At 38.9% G+C, this 17,072-nt stretch overlaps 1 protein-coding gene across 1 annotated transcript; it reads left to right on the top strand.

The window, feature by feature from the left end:
* The first annotated feature begins 2,698 nt into the window (after positions 1-2,698).
* LOC135468254 (PDZ and LIM domain protein 7-like) lies at positions 2,699-13,866 on the top strand. The gene is made up of 3 exons (XM_064746400.1): positions 2,699-3,161; positions 9,032-9,180; positions 12,354-13,866. The coding sequence occupies exons 1-3, from the start codon at positions 3,054-3,056 to the stop codon at positions 12,421-12,423; spliced, it is 327 nt and encodes a 108-aa protein (XP_064602470.1). The 5' UTR covers positions 2,699-3,053; the 3' UTR covers positions 12,424-13,866.
* Positions 13,867-17,072: the final 3,206 nt, after the last annotated feature.

The raw sequence follows: 17,072 nt of genomic DNA, 5'->3' as shown, positions 1-17,072 counted from the left end.
CCCATGTAAATCTCGTTTTTATATCGCAAACATGCACGTTAAGTCGGTCGCCGTTTATATATTCATCTACTCTGTATCAAGTTTAGTTGTCTATCATATATAATCCATCTATCCTTATATCAGTCAATGTATCACTTTTTGAAGTTGAGATGTAACGCATATATGCTGTGTCGGCGGCCTCCGTGGCTCGGTTAGCGCGTAATGACTCAGGAGCCTCCCATCATTGCGGTCGCTGTGAGTTCAAGTCCAGCTCGTGCTAACTTTCTCTCCGGCCGTATGCAGGAAGGTCTTCAGCAACCTGCGGACGGTCGTGTGTTTCCCCCGGGCTCTGACCGGTTTTCTCCAACCACAATGCTGACCGCCGTCGTATAAATGAAATATTCTTAAGTATGGCGTAAAACACCAATCAAATAAATAAACAAATAAAATATATACTGTGTCATATCCGGGAATGACTGAATGAGCATTTGGCGCATGCTCTGTGAGGACAAACCATCCTCGAGAACAAGCTCCTTTGTCGTGAATGACTGTTACATGTGGCAAAGAAGGATTATTATTTCTGCGTGATATACATTTTGGACACGGAGCAGCAAGTTCACAAGAAATCAATATTTGACAGAAAAAACACACACACACACACCAACAAAAAATACGCACAGCCTAGCCATCTGTAGCTGGCCTCGAACCTTTGACCTTAATGCTTATACACCACTAGACTCGAGCGCAGCGATTTTGAAATCAGTATGTTTTGGTTATCTTTATGCTATAATAACGGGCATTATCTGGTCAGCGGCCACGTGTATGTACAAGACACCAACAGCGTTTTTTTTTTTTTGTAATGTTACCTGAAAATATCGGACTCCAATCGATCAGAATTTAAGCAGACTTTTATCGACGTAGGTATCACATTTTAGACTGTTCCCCCTCGTATGTTTGACTTTCAGACAAGGAGATTAAAAGTTACTGTTGTCGACACCGGTAGCTATAGCGACTGGATTTCAGTTCCGGCATAAAGCTTTAAGTCAATCTCTGTACCTGACAATTTTGCCAAGTCTTCTAACAACCATCACAATATCGGTTATGTAACTCCTGATGGCTGTGGGTTTATTTTTATACTTTATTGTGACGGCGCATTGTTTTTCGAGATAAACTTGTCACAGGCCTATTGTCGTAGATTAAGTCGTAATAAAATCCGATCAAACAACCAGGAACGATCATTATAATACATTGTTTCTCATGATAATTGTTATGCTTTGTCAGCTGTCTCGTTACCAGTGATGATCGTAAGGCTAATTGTAGTGCAGATAATCAGGGACGTTATAGTTGATAATCTTCCGTGTGGCCCCAAATGTGACCCCAAGAACTTACGGCGGTGTGAGGGGTGGGGTCTGGTGTTTTGAGTGTTGCTCTTTGATCACGTGCAGAGAAGTTACGTGACTTCATTCATTTGTCAGTATACAGTGCACGCATTTTAGTACTGAATAATACTGTTGATCGTAGATCTAGTGCATATACTTCATACAACAAAGTTGGCGAGGGTAAGTAGAACTTCAGTCGATGATCACTATGATAGGTACATGATAGGTGTTAATATTTGCTTATTTCATTTCCTATTTCGTTAGGGTTTAACACCGTACTCAACTTTTTTTTACTTTGACGTCGGTGGTCAAGTTAATATGTGGAGGGAACCAACTTAAACCACCTACCTTTGGCCAATTATTCACCGACAAACATTTCCACATGTGACGTACAAATGTATAGCAAATTAGAAGAGTGCAAGAGATCGTCTACGAATTTCATGTAATACCTCATAAATATCCCCACGTGCTCCGTCGACTCTAATTGCCCCCACGGCCCCCGAGAACTCTGGGAGCGGGGGAATAATGATGGCTTCATGCGAGAGACTGGGATATGTCTCGTCTTCAGAGTCTATATCCTTCACTAAATGGAAGGCAAAAGCTCTCTCTGCGCCCACAGTGGATTTGGTCTTGCTTTAGTGTTCAATTCTTTACACCCAAATTAACTATTATATGTCAAGCATTACAAAAGAAGTGGTAAATCAGTAAACCGTTTTGAGCCCATTTTCAGATGATTCAAGTTTCAAAGGAAATACACGGGTTTACACTGCTACGGAAACTATGTATGTAAGTGTTCAAGCAGTGCATATAATTTAGATGAAAAGGAAAAATTAATAAAATCGGCCCAAACCGGGTTCGATCTCTCCGTTTAATACAGAGGAGACAGTAGCTATAGTGTGTCTATCACAGCAAGCCTCAGCGTAATCATCAACACGGTTAATCTGAGACGATGGGTGTACACAAGTTGGTGCCAGACGTTACTGTTTTCTATTCGAGCGTTTACAAACGCATCATTCAAGGCGTTATCAAAACATCCCAGTTCTTTTCCACAGCGCATACTCCTGGCTAGAATCTAGCAGTATGATTGTGCATGTGAAGTGAGGGTGAGAGATGGAATTCGCGCTGACACCGCTCACCGTTTTCTCCCAATCTTACTTCTTACATGACTTGTTTAACATGCCCTGCCCTATCGATGCCTATGACCCTCGCTCTCCATTGGAAGAATAACTGGTCGCTGACGTAGATAAGGCGTAAGCCGCTCCCAAAATAGCCCCATGATGCCTGTTGCCGAAAGTCGTGGCCAAATCTATCTTTGGAAGGTGCGTATTAATAGTGCGTTCCTATCCCAGTGTAGTCCCCCATCTTTTCAGCGGTACCACTGGATCAGTGGAAGCACATACAGTGATTATCTCATAGCGCTGCATCTAGCACCAGTCAGGCAGTTAGTACCCACATTAGCTAGGCCTACCCCTTCTTGGGTTTGCGAGAAACTTCTGTCCTGAATCCTCGCCTAGCAGTTGGTTGTATATAGAGCAGAGTTTTCGTTTCCCAAAAGACTGTCTTCAGTTTGGATCACATCTCAGACAAGAAGTTGGATATACTTGATTCACTTATTCATTGTGTGGAGTTTTCCTTGAGAAAACTTTTGTGATACTTTTTCATTTGAAGAAAAATATACTTGGTTGGTCAGGTAAAATGGCGTCACCTGTAGTGGTCCAAATTCAGAGGAGTCACATGATGGAGCCTTGGGGTTTCCGGTTACAAGGGGGCCAGGATTTCCGAATGCAGCTTTCCGTCAAAAAGGTGAGAAACTAAAAGTCAGAAAGAAGAGGAGGAAGAGGGAAAACTTACCTCTCTTGTATGGAATCCCTAATTGGAAATGTTCAGAAATTTACATTCTTTCTGAATAAATTGCTTGAGTTTCTGGTATTTTAATACCGGGTACCTCACATCCTTTCAAATAATTCAAACATTTATTTCAATTAATATTTCACCAGATTTTGTTTCCTTGTTCCAAGTTATTTGAATATCCAATATCTCGCTAATCTTGACCTTAAACAAATTTGTTTTTTGGCGTGTATTCCTTAACAGTAAACCTGGTCAGTGTCGAATATATATCATTATACAGCGTTTTAACCATTAAATAAATAAATAAATAAATAAATAAATAAATAAATACATACATACATACATACATACATACATACATAAATAAAGGAATAAATTACTTTCACTAGAATTATTACGCAGTATATTTAATTTAATTTGCTTTACCTTTATTTAAGTATTTTGGCCTATACATTTTATTCGGCACATTAAAAAAACCCTAAGTTTAATGACAGCGATCAAGTTCATACCTGCATGGGTGGCCGGTGTAAACCACCGCTCTTCCTCTATACCTTCTGATTTAAGGCTGCAGCCAAACTGCATTCGAGATTGTGGTCTCACTGGTCAATGGCTTGTAGGGAAAGCAAGAGCCTTTTACATAAACAGAAATTCTGAATACCATCTTTTTATTGATGCGTGTAACAAGACAAACAAATAGTGAAAACCGAGCGAATCATATAAAAATGCATCATGCAAACTTTTATTCTGTTTGTTTCAAAACAAAAATCTTAAATTTGTACAGTTTATTATCTTAAACTATAAACCGGTAAAGTATGTGGATATAAATACAGAAAACAAATCTGCTGCAATGAACAAGTGGCAATGGAAATAAATTTTGTGGTGTGTGAATCCTGTGACAAAAACGGCTTTACGAAGCGTGTAAATAGGACATGTTCCCATTGGTATTACTGTAAAAAAAATAAATACATAAATAGATAAATGCTTATTATGCAATAGAATCACCACCACAATCTGAAACCACTATAAGCGTGTGTGGGCATATGTTGCTGACATCAGCGTGTTTGTCTGAAAAGTAGGTTAGACCCACGCACGCATGCGCACTTGGGTTTCACTCACGACATTTCACTGGTGTTTATCAGTAAAACAGATGCTCTTTCTAAATGTCAGTCTCAAGCAGCTGGGTCGTCTGTGAGATCTAACGTTCTGAAGAAATTCAGATAAGCAGAAGTATATAGGCATACATGGTTATGGTATACACGCTAAAAAGTTATTTAAACATCCAGTTCGTAAACCGAATGGACCAAAGTTCATTTTAGAATGTTGTGCTTTAAATACGACTGAACAAATATTGAAGAACTTGGCCAACTGTTTTAACGGTGGTTATACTGAAAATGGTAAAATCCGACGTGGCCTAAGTGACGTGGGAAGAATGCTTTATCTGCTTTCAGAGGTCCTTACGTACCTATTTTCTCGTACCGGATTCTTTGTTGTCTATTTCTCCAAAATGTATTGGAACAATCCTACATGTACCTCTCAAAACTGATGTCCTTATATATATATATTACAAAGAGAGTAAAATCAGAACAGGGTCATGGTTGACGATGGTCACACGCACGTATAACAAGTGAAATACAGCCTCCTGAAATATGACCTATCAAACCTTAAAACTGACTTCAGTAAGCGATGAAAACGATCAGCGAACGCCACATTATTGCAGTCCAATGACGTTTGTCACACGCACGTATAACAAGTGAAATACAGCCTCCTGAAATATGACCTATCAAACCTTAAAACTGACTTCAGTAAGCGATGAAAACGATCAGCGAACGCCACATTATTGCAGTCCAAATCCACTAACTTTTTGCTGACTCGAACCTTACTTTTTACAGTGTAGGTATAAGTGTATCTTCCATTCCCGGTGACCGGATTGCTCTGTACGGCTTGACACTGTTCACACCCTTCTAAAGTTAGATAATAACATTTCTGACCCCTCTGACAGATTTGTATATATACAAACGTACTGGTTTTCACCACTGGCCACGTCTCTCTTATCTCCTGACACTTGCAGAATCCCCACCGTGAGAGATACTCGAAGCACTAACCCCTGGGGAGAACGTGTAAACGGTGTATCCAGTCAGTATAATTGCATGGTTGTAGTCAGTGTACATAAGACATGGGTCAGTTCCAATTCTGGGAATACAAACCACTAAGGCATTTCTACACCGGTAACGTAGCAAATACATGTACATGGATCACAACTCCATTCATTCAATGAGCGACGATTGGGTCTATATGTACTAATACAGTTATCAAGCATAATCAACGGCGTTATCAACCATACCATTATTACCATGCTTGATAACGGACTTAGTACCTATAACGGTATTAGAGCCTATACCGAAATGTCGCTCAGTAATTAGAAGAAGAAATAATTAGAAGTTGTGATATATATGTTATGTTATCCAACTCATCTTCAAAATGCCATTCTACACTTCTGTTTGTATTTAGAAATGATTGGTGATATACATGTCGTTGCTCCATGATGTAAATGTAGCCATCATAATAGGCATAAATCATATGCCAACTGTCAACTATAAAGGGCGTTACGGGTCAATGAGTACCTGAGACGAATGTGCAAAACAACTCTCAACACAAATCAAATGACAATTAAGAAAGTACATTTTGTAAGAAATTTGGAGTCTTGCAAGGAGGAATACGCTCTAGGTTGCGTAAGTTAAACAGTATCCAAATAATGTACAACGTTAATTTGTCGTTAATAGGAAATATTGTATCTCAGCTGCACTTTGTCCTGCAACTGTTCATACATCGAATGTGAATGTGACTCTTAAGAAATGGCTTAAAAAGCACCATCCAATCCATGTATTAGCTCAAAAGTAATGTTATTCTGCAACTTAACTCACTGGTTATTAAATATATCGTTGTCAGTATTACTCCATGAAGAAGATTTATTCTGCCGTTTCAAGGAACGAAAAACTAGGTCTGCATTCTAATATAACCCGAAAGTTTTTAAGGTAAACTTAACGAAGCTTTCAACCAATAACTTTCCCAGCGTTATGAAGACGGCGCTCGGAGTTTATTGTACCTTGTAAGGCTGTGAGCCTATAAACACTCGTGCAAGATCAGTCTACATTCAGCAATTTTGTATTAGCCGCCATTCCTCAAATATTGCTCATCATTTCTAATAAAGTAAAATATATATTAGATATCTCCTGAAGGGAAAGCGGGTGGTATCTCGATAATAAGAAATGATTTTAACTGTTCAAGTCTACAAAGAAAACAACCATAGCTCTGTCCTGAGTCACATGATGATAACAGCCCAATTCGGTAAAGCACTGCCGACAAAAACAACAACAGCACGAGGACGTATGTTCCAAAGAATCTGGCATCCTGTTTTAGAAGTCTTGTTTACAATTCCTGGATGTGCCGTATTTCCCTCTCTATATGCCTAATCGACCTGCATATTTCCCCTCAGGTCAGCGCCCTGCGATCTGCTTGCAGTTTGCACACCCCGTCCATTCGCTAGTCCAAATTAGTCTATAGGTAACGTGACACCGAGACTGGAGCATTCCACCTCGTCTTCACTTCCGGGCCAGAGGTCAAATGGGTTTACTATTAGGATAACACATGGAGGTAAACTGCAAACGATACCACACCTGGAATTACTACATCGCTACATACACGCATATGACTGTCATACACAAAGCCAGTTCATCCGATCGTTAACATGAAAGTTTCAAACTAATTATTCACATACACCATGACTGTTGCCACATGGTAGGCCTATTGACGTTGTACTTAAACCGAATGGAATGTGCAAAATCCTTGAAACAGTGCAAACAAATTTCCTTATTAAAACACTTTTAATAAAAGACTATTAAAATATTTGATTAAAAATTATTTCATTGTTTTTAAATGCCATGCTGGAGTTATATATACTGAACAATAAGTCCACTGTCTGCATGATAGCACAGATTCATTTCGTTATCATTGTGGACAATGATAAAATTCTTAAGACAAAGCTGTAGAGGATTCCTCTTCCTCAGTGACGATAGAAATAAATCGGGGTTCAGCTTGACCGTTTATCACTCCCAAGAGTGGGGATACGGGTTCAATGTTCTTGATGTGCTATGTATCCCTGGTAACATACTTCGTGAACGTTGTGGGCGGCTACGTCTAGTTGTTCCTTGAGAACATTTCTTTGGCTGCTGTCCAAAGACGTGCCCTTAACCTGTAGATCAGTTGCCTAAAGGAAGGTATATATGTCATGTCAAGAATATTATTGCAAAAAAAAAACATTTTAATGTCCTTGTTTTCTTTTTCTTACTTGTTGTCTATTTAGTTGGTTAATTGTTTAGTATCTACCAAATTTTTATAATTGTCATTGATTGCCTGTGATGAGGCGGTGAGGAACAGACATTCGTATACCGGTCGTCAATCAAAATGGAGGCTCCTAGTCAACAATGGCCAGGCCAATTCCCAAAACGACGTTTAACACAAACTATCAACGAACTAAGAAATTATTTGGAGTACAAAATTACGACGGAATTCACATAGCATATGTTTGTGTTTTGCCTCTAGCTTACAGTCAGAGTAAAAGCGGTATAAACGTATGTCCTGCCTGCAGGGTATGGGCGTCTCACTTGTTTTTCTGCCAACATGGTGAATGATTCAGCAGGAAGGATGAATACTTTTGTAGCCCTACCTGGATTTCTGTATATCATAGCTTAGAGCACCAGCTTAACAAATACGTGTCTAATTTAGGCTACGGAAACAATGTTATTCAGCTCAGACTGGATTTGTTATAAAACAGTAAACATTCATTGGTGATGACAGCAGGCTATGTTAATTTGGTAGGTCTGATAGGCATTTTGGGAGTATTTGTCAAATAAGACAAATAAGTCTGACGTAAGCCAATGGCGATACAAGGGCTTCGTGATATTTAAACAAAACATTGTCATATTCATTGATATGTCAGTTGTTTCTGTAAAATAAACTAATCAAAGATCACAAACATTTTCCGAGATCCCTGTTTACCCTGCAAGTCGAAAAGTGCTTAACCCCGGGGACAAGATACGGTGGCGAGGTGGGATTGTTTGCCCGCACACTTTAAATCTATTTATGATGAACGACTTGTATTAATATTGATAATGCTATGAGACTAATTGCTGTTAATTTTGACAACCTATATATTACGCTCCTTTTTAGACAGCGCGATGACAGATAATGTGAACGTTAATGTATGCAATGTTTAAACTATGTATTTTAAAGCGATACATGCTTAATAACTTATACTTGTACTGATATTATCTCAGTGAGTTGATTGTCACGAACACTTGACCTTCTTTTACTTTTATTTAAGAGCTTTTAGAACGTGAAATTAATCTTAACAACAAAATTCTTAATAATTTCGTCAATTTATACATGTTTAATTTGCTTTTTTTATATAATATTGTATTGTCAGTGTACACAGCACTGTTAAACAATTATTACTGTCCGGTTACTTTCATTTTCCTCCATGTGTAAACATCTATCTTCCAAGTGAAATACATGTAATCTAAAATACAATGTGAAGCAGTGGTTAAATAAACAAGAGATGACATTGTTTGCCTCAGATCTAGAGGTAAATAGCAAAGAGCTTCCGCTATATGCAGAATCATTCAATCACTCAGTCAATTGATTAATCAGTTTTTCTCAAAAGATCGATCGAATCGAAAAACAGCCAATAATCAATCAATTATTTGACCCAACGACTCCCTGTCAGTCGTAAAATAAATACCTAAATCAATTACTCGTCTGTTTTACAGGTAGCACCCGGAAGTCCCGCTGACGGACGTGTCGGCGCCGGCGACATTATTCTGGGAATCGGAAACTCAAACGCACAAAACTTGACACATATGCAGGCTCATCAGTTGATAAAATCAGCAGGCCAACTTTTACAACTTACACTTCTCAAGTAAGTGTCTGCAACTGTCAACGGTATACGTAACTTTTGCCGATGTGCTTGTTCAAACATATCTCATGTATGTGTCTGGAATTCTATGTAACATGGTAACGGTACATCTCAGGTAAGGGTGGACCTTGTGAGCTTAAATGCATGTAACAAGTTTAGTTATGTTTGTTCAGATATATCTCAAGTTTGTGTCCCTAGCTGTTCAGCATGTTTGTAGAAAGTCTTGCAATAGACCCTTCAGCCGTTAAAGTAAACGAAAACTAATATATGAAATAAGGTTCATCATACAAACAACTGAAAACTATGCGTATAAATACTTTCATTTATTTTTTCAGATTTTTTAATAGTGTTGAAAGGCATTAAAATATTTGAAAACTATGGTGGGCTTTATGAGCCATACTGGCGGAATCTAGGAACTCTGATGTCGCTTCACCTTTTTTTACTGATGTTCACCAAAGGAAGAATTTTTTTATTATTTCAATAGTCTTTCACTCATGGGTAAAAAAATATTCCAACATTAAGTGTCGTGATCAGAGGTGAAAAAGCTTCCTGTGACGTTAGAGTTCCTAACTTCTGATAGTATGGTAAATGAAGCCCTCCTTAGAATTCAAACGTTTGGGCGCCTTTAACTTTTTTGACAAAAATCTTCAAAATTAAATTGAAGTATATTTATGTATAGATTTAAGTGGTCTATTTAGTAATGCTAACTTCGATTTTTAGATATCTTTTCCCTCACGGAAAAATGTTTCGCCTTGGATGAAAGGAGATTGACTGATGTTATGTACAAAATGGTTACGATTCCTTTACTCCCTAATAGTCTTTTCCCGGTGTATGGCCCAGTTTGTATCGCTTTGCTACATGCACTCTTGATTGGAGTTTTACGTCGTATTCAAGAATATTTCACTTAGGCAATGGCTGTCAGAATTATGGTAGAAGGAAACCAGGCCGAACCCAGGGGAAACCCACGACTATCCGTAGGTAGCGGACAGACATTCCCACGTACAACCAGAGAGGAAGCAAGAATGAGTTGGACTTGAACTCACAACAATCCCATTGGTGAGAGACTCCTGGGTCATTGTGCTGCTCTAGTACGTTAACCACTAGGCCTTGAAGACGCCTTGTTGGGGTTAAAAAAATCGCTCCAAAGTCTTAAAATACATTAGTACAATGGAAGACACTAGGAGCGTACTGCATAGGCCTATACATTACAGCGGTTTTCAGGCAATTCTCAGCCGTACCAGACGGTGTGCACTACACTTTTGTGATTTTTCCTCCAAGCATGTATCAAATATAGATCAGATTCACTTACCCACAGTGCTATCAATGATCACGATGTAATACATGTTTGCGCATGACATAAACTGTTCAAAACAGTGTAAGCCCAAATGGACGAATCAATCTGATCTTAAATCGACCCACCACAGAAGTTTGACGTCTTGTGTATCTCTTCCGGTCCCCTGTTTCCCCTCTGTATTCAAATCCTTGAAAAATTGGCTTTAGCCCGAAGTCTGTTTTATTCGCTCTGTTTATCTACCTCACTGTTAATGACGAAGAAAGCGATGATCGTTGCCATCGATTGGTCCATGTGGACATTTGATGAGGTAATCACAAGGACGATATTGTTCAATGTAAAGTGCAAGGCCTTCTATCCACAAAATCGTGAAGCCTTGATGGACACATTCTGTGGTTAAAGGTCTTTCAAGTCAAAGATTGAATGAAGTATCATCGCTGCATGCAAACGCAAATATGCCGGTTAAAGCTATCAATGACTGACATCTGTATCGTGTCAGTTTTAAGGCAGACATCAAGACAAAACTATTACACCTTGAGTCTTTAGGCCAGTAAAGTCTCCATTTCAATTCACGTTTGACCTGTAAAAATAGGCTTTCAGAAACGCATAAAGGCCTTAAAATGATACTTGTGACGTCAACACTGAAGTTTTTCTGACAAGAAATGAATCACTCCGTATTATGGGATGAAGTATGAAGGATGATCATGAACGAACATTTAAAAAAAATCTGACACACTCAGTGCTGTGATGAGTCTGAGAGGCATGATAACGATAACGCTGGTGTGCAATAAAAAGAGTAAGATATTGATTTTCAAGTGGTACATGTATTTTAGAATAGCATTGCTTTAATCATATGAGCCTTAGATAAGTCAGTGAGTATGTATATTCTGTATTTACCTTAATATCGACCATTCAAGATCAGGTATTTATCATCAGACAAGAACAGGCTTTAAATTTCTCCCGAACAAAATGAGCAGTTTATGATTACTTCATCCTTACTACATCCAAAAGCCTTGAAATATACATATGACAACCAAACATCGTATTTACTTTCCAGTTAAACTTGGAAGTGCATAACTGTTTTCTTCGTTAGCTCATAAGATGGCGCTTTACTGTCCACACCCACATGACAAAAGCCTGTCCTACGTGACCGGATAGATCTGCAGACCGTATGGCATGTGTTCGGCGTTTTTATCAAAGGTGTTAAAGAAACCGTGCACCTGGTAGCTTGTTTTCTAATGATTTCCCAGTGCGTATTGATCTCTATTCATAGGTTTTGTAGTACGTTAAGTTGCTGAATCATTGGGGTATTTTTACTGACCATGAAGTTTGTCTAATGAACTCTGTTAAACTAGGACAGTTTTTGGGGAAGTAGGTTCAATGAAACATTGTTTTATTTCTAGTATATTATTGACTCAATGCATAGTATTAAAGGCATGTGTAGAGGGAACATGTGAGTGACCCAGTTCATGAAAGATGTCTGCATGTTATGTGATGTGTCTATTGTAACACATATTGAGTGAATTCTCTATATATCTTGAAGATAATATATTTAGAAAGGTGACAAAAATATGATTGGCACACCGTTCCTCAAGTGTAGGGATGTATCATATTTAAACGAGTATAACTTAACACATGTGTGGCTTGAGACAATACTTGGTAGAAACGTCCTCAAGAACTATAAAACCAAAAACTGATTTCTGAATATGCAACAAATTTTCAGAATTTTCCTCTAGTAATCTTTATCAAGTTACAGAGCACCCTTTATTAAATAATCACAAATTGTTGTTAAATTGTATGCTTCAATAGTATCTTTGTTATCTGAAAAACATTTTCAAAAATTCCAGCAGAATTTAATGTGAATTCTGTTTCTGACAACTTCCAGAGGCCAGTACAAAGGATTCAGTGATATCAAGCCCAAAGGACCTGTCAAGTTTTCGCCATGGAAACACTAAAATATCCCTGAACCCAAAGATATCAACATCGGAACATGTGTCAACATATGTGAATTCTAATTATTATATGACAACGACCATCAAGACAACAGTAACATGTTTGCGAAAATGCTGGACAAGGCGTTCCTTATGTTTTAAAAATGGGAGATGCAGTGCTGTTTTGAAAAAGAAATGATTCTGCTTTCTACGAGAAAAATGGAGCCGCGTGCTAAGAGCTGTTCCTTTAACAACCAAGGCCAAATCCACGGGAAGGCTGGATGTGGCCATATGGACAGGCAGAATCGGTAACGACAGATTTCGAGCATGGCGGACGTTAAAGTGTTAACGCGGACATTTCTACCGAATATGGGAGATTGATATCGTAATGTTAAATTCGTCTTCCCTGTGTATGTTGCAAAACGAGGCAACATCTTTATGTTATATACAGACGTGCCGTTTAAGACAAATAGATGTGTTTGAAACGAAAGAAAGCAAATGTTTGACTGTACCCGTAGCAAAATCCTGTTCTAATGGTTTCAAGACAAAAGCTCTGAACGAAACATTTTGGTGAGATTTTATTCTAGAGCTATATTTCAGATCGTCACCAGAACAAGCCTTAATGACTTTAGTTTCATTGTAAATCTATCCTAGTATCGATACTAAGTAAATCATGAAACACAATGGTGGTACATTTTCGATAAACACTACGATACATCATTGTCTGTACCACTTTTTTTGACCATGATTAAGGTCGACTTCCCGCCAGCATGGCAAGTCAGATAGTCAGATACAACGTCTGGCAATTCAAAGCCATTGTTTCGTATTCGGAAAGGTCCTTTTGTAACATTTAGATGAGAGGGGCTTGTTTGTTATGATGAACTAGATTGTGTATTACTTCAAGTATAAAAGAGTTTATGTTAAGGCATTGTAATGCAGAATGTGACAGTGGAAAAGTGGAAGACTTACCTTCTTAAGTTACATGGAGAAAATCCGCAGCTGGTTTCGAATTGTTTTCAAAAACAGGTGAAATAAGACAGTCTTACAAAATACTGACTATTAGGCCACATAATATTCCTTTAATTGTCATCTGACATAAATGGCTCTGATAGTGATAGTCCTACCCATTATCCAACATGCCTTATATGTGGAAAACATATCCATGTTACTACATAGTATATAATTCCAAGAGAAATTCTAAAATATTGAAAACATGCATATTTAGGTGGCCTTGTAAGAAAAAGAGAATAACAAGTAAACAATATTCATACTCTAGCCATGTATATACATAAATGCATAGAGTTGTTTGAATAGGTAAATTCGGAGTTTCCCCCAAAATATTTTAGTCATCAGGGGATAATTATATAATTACTAGTCACAAGAAGCAACTAATTGAAGATTGCAACAAAATTTAATAACTGCACACAAGTTATACAGTTAAAAGCTGGTCAGTTATTATTTACCTGAAAATAATAAAAAAAAAAATATATATATATATATATATATATATATATATATATATATATATATATATATATATATATATATATATAGACAGATAGATACTGTTAGATATCATAGATCTCGATCAAGGACTAACATCAAGTTACACAATATACATATATATACCCAGAATGTTGTGATGCTGTTACATATTTGTTGTTTGTTGACCCACTTTATATGCAAAATTAATTATAGTTTGTTGATTAGCACACAGTAGAAAAAAATAGTATACCGTTAAATAGTTCTTTATTCATGTTGCTCAGTTCAGATCAAACAAAATATATTTGTTAGCTCTTCGTTGTTAAATCCCCTTCCTTCCGGTTCTTTATTTGTACGATTCCGCGTTACAGTATTTAATATATCGGAAAACCGTGGAAATAATGTTTTGTAGGTACTATAAGTTTAAAATAACAAACTGTGCGAAAATGTATATTTACGTCTCTCACCTTAAGCAAAGTGCAATAAACAAATGCTATGCAATGTTTTTCTATGGTATAATTTTTGTCGACGTCTTGGTTTATTCCTAGAAAGAGACAGGTTTCTAGTTTAACGTCGCTTTCGGCTGATTATATCACGATGGTATGCCCCTAGTCCCAAGACATATATTATGCTGCCTCGCTAAAATACCTTGCTGGAAACACCACACATGGCGTTTAACCAGTTGTTATGCAACTGATCGACTGTTCATGTCTTGTCATACTGTCGACGGAAGCTCACGCGAACAGAGGGTGTTTTCTGTATGCACTGGAGGTGTTTACTGCCGGTACTGAATAATAGGCCTACACGCTCTAGCTTGCAGCAAATCCCAGAAAAAAGAACGAACGAATGGCTGTGGGTTTAAGCCACCGACAATCTTCCAGCCACAAGCAGAACTCACCCGGTAACTGACAATTTTCTCACGCTAAAACGTGAACTCGCCGTGCACCTGACAGTTCTCCTGATGTTAACAGGGCTTGCCGTGTAACTGGCAATTTTCTGACATTAAGCACGACTAGCCATGTAACTGACAATCTCCTGACATTAAACAGCACTGGCCATGTAACTGACAATCTCCTGACGTTAAACAGGACTGGCCAGGTAACTGACAATCTCTTGACGTTAAACAGGACTGACCAGGTAACTTTCAATCTCCTGACATTAAACAGGACTGGCCAGGTAACTGACAATCTCCTGACATTAAACAGGACTGGCCATGTAACTGACAATCTCCTGACGTTAAACAGGACTGGCCAGGTAACTGACAATCTCCGGACATTAAACAGGACTGGCCAGGTAACTGACAATCTCCTGACATTAAACAGTACTGGTCCGGTAACTGACAATCTCTTGACATTAAACAGGACTGGCCAGGTAACTGACAATCTCTTGACGTTAAACAGGACTGGCCACGTAACTGACAATCTCCTGACATTAAACAGGACTGGCCATGTAACTGACAATCTCCTGACATTAAACAGGACTGGCCAGGTAACTGACAATCTCCTGACATTAAACAGGACTGGCCAGGTAGCTTACAATCTCTTGACGTTAAAGAGGATTGACCAGGTAACTGACAATCTCTTGACGTTAAACAGGACTGGCCAGGTAGCTTACAATCTCCTGACGTTAAACTGGACTGGCCAGGTAACTGACAATCTCTTGACATTAAACAGGACTGGCCAGGTAACTTTCAATCTCCTGACATTAAACAGGACTGGCCAGGTAACTGACAATCTCCTGACATTAAACAGGACTGGCCAGGTAACTGACAATCTCTTGACATTAAACAGGACTGACCAGGTAACTTTCAATCTCCTGACGTTAAACAGGACTGGCCAGGTAACTGACAATCTCCTGACATTAAACAGGACTGGCCATGTAACTGACAATCTCCTGACGTTAAACAGGACTGGCCAGGTAACTGACAATCTCCGGACATTAAACAGGACTGACCAGGTAACTGACAATCTCCTGACATTAAACAGGACTGGTCCGGTAACTGACAATCTCCTGACATTAAACAGGACTGGCCAGGTAACTGACAATCTCTTGACGTTAAACAGGACTGGCCAGGTAACTAACAATCTCCTGACATTAAACAGGACTGGCCATGTAACTGACAATCTCCTGACATTAAACAGGACTGGCCAGGTAACTGACAATCTCCTGACGTTAAACAGGACTGGCCAGGTAGCTTACAATCTCTTGACGTTAAAGAGGATTGACCAGGTAACTGACAATCTCTTGACGTTAAACAGGACTGGCCAGGTAGCTTACAATCTCCTGACGTTAAACTGGACTGGCCAGGTAACTGACAATCTCTTGACGTTAAACAGGACTGGCCAGGTAACTTTCAATCTCCTGACATTAAACAGGACTGGCCAGGTAACTGACAATCTCCTGACATTAAACAGGACTGGCCATGTAACTGACAATCTCTTGACGTTAAACAGGACTGGCCAGGTAACTGACAATCTCCGGACATTAAACAGGACTGGCCATGTAACTGACAATCTCCTGACATTAAACAGGACTGGCCATGTAACTGACAATCTCCTGACGTTAAACAGGACTGGCCAGGTAACTGACAATCTCCGGACATTAAACAGGACTGGCCAGGTAACTGTCAATCTCCTGACATTAAACAGGACTGGCCAGGTAACTGACAATCTCCTGACGTTAAACAGGACTGGCCAGGTAACTGACAATCTCTTGACGTTAAACAGGACTGGCCACGTAACTGACAATCTCCTGACATTAAACAGGACTGGCCAGGTAACTGACAATCTCCTGACATTAAACAGGACTGGCCAGGTAACTGACAATCTCTTGACGTTAAAGAGGATTGACCAGGTAACTGACAATCTAATGACGTTAAACAGGACTGGCCAGGTAGCTTACAATCTCTTGACGTTAAAGAGGATTGACCAGGTAACTGACAATCTCCTGACGTTAAACAGGACTGGCCAGGTAGCTTACAATCTCTTGACGTTAAAGAGGATTGACCAGGTAACTGACAATCTCTTGACATTAAACAGGACGGACATGTAGGAGTGGTTAAGTGTCTGTATACAAAGACTTAATTTATTTATATGATTGTTGTTTTACGCCACATTCAAGAGTTTTTCCATTATACGAGGGCGGCCAGCATTGTGGTGGGTGAAACCGGACAGAGTCCGTTGGAAATCCAC

The sequence above is a fragment of the Liolophura sinensis genome, chromosome 6 (genome assembly GCF_032854445.1).
Source record: "Liolophura sinensis isolate JHLJ2023 chromosome 6, CUHK_Ljap_v2, whole genome shotgun sequence".
In the NCBI taxonomy this organism is placed as follows: Eukaryota; Metazoa; Mollusca; class Polyplacophora; order Chitonida; family Chitonidae; genus Liolophura; species Liolophura sinensis.
The sequence above is the reverse complement of the archived record's forward strand: the minus strand, read 5'-3'. Positions and strand labels throughout refer to the sequence as shown.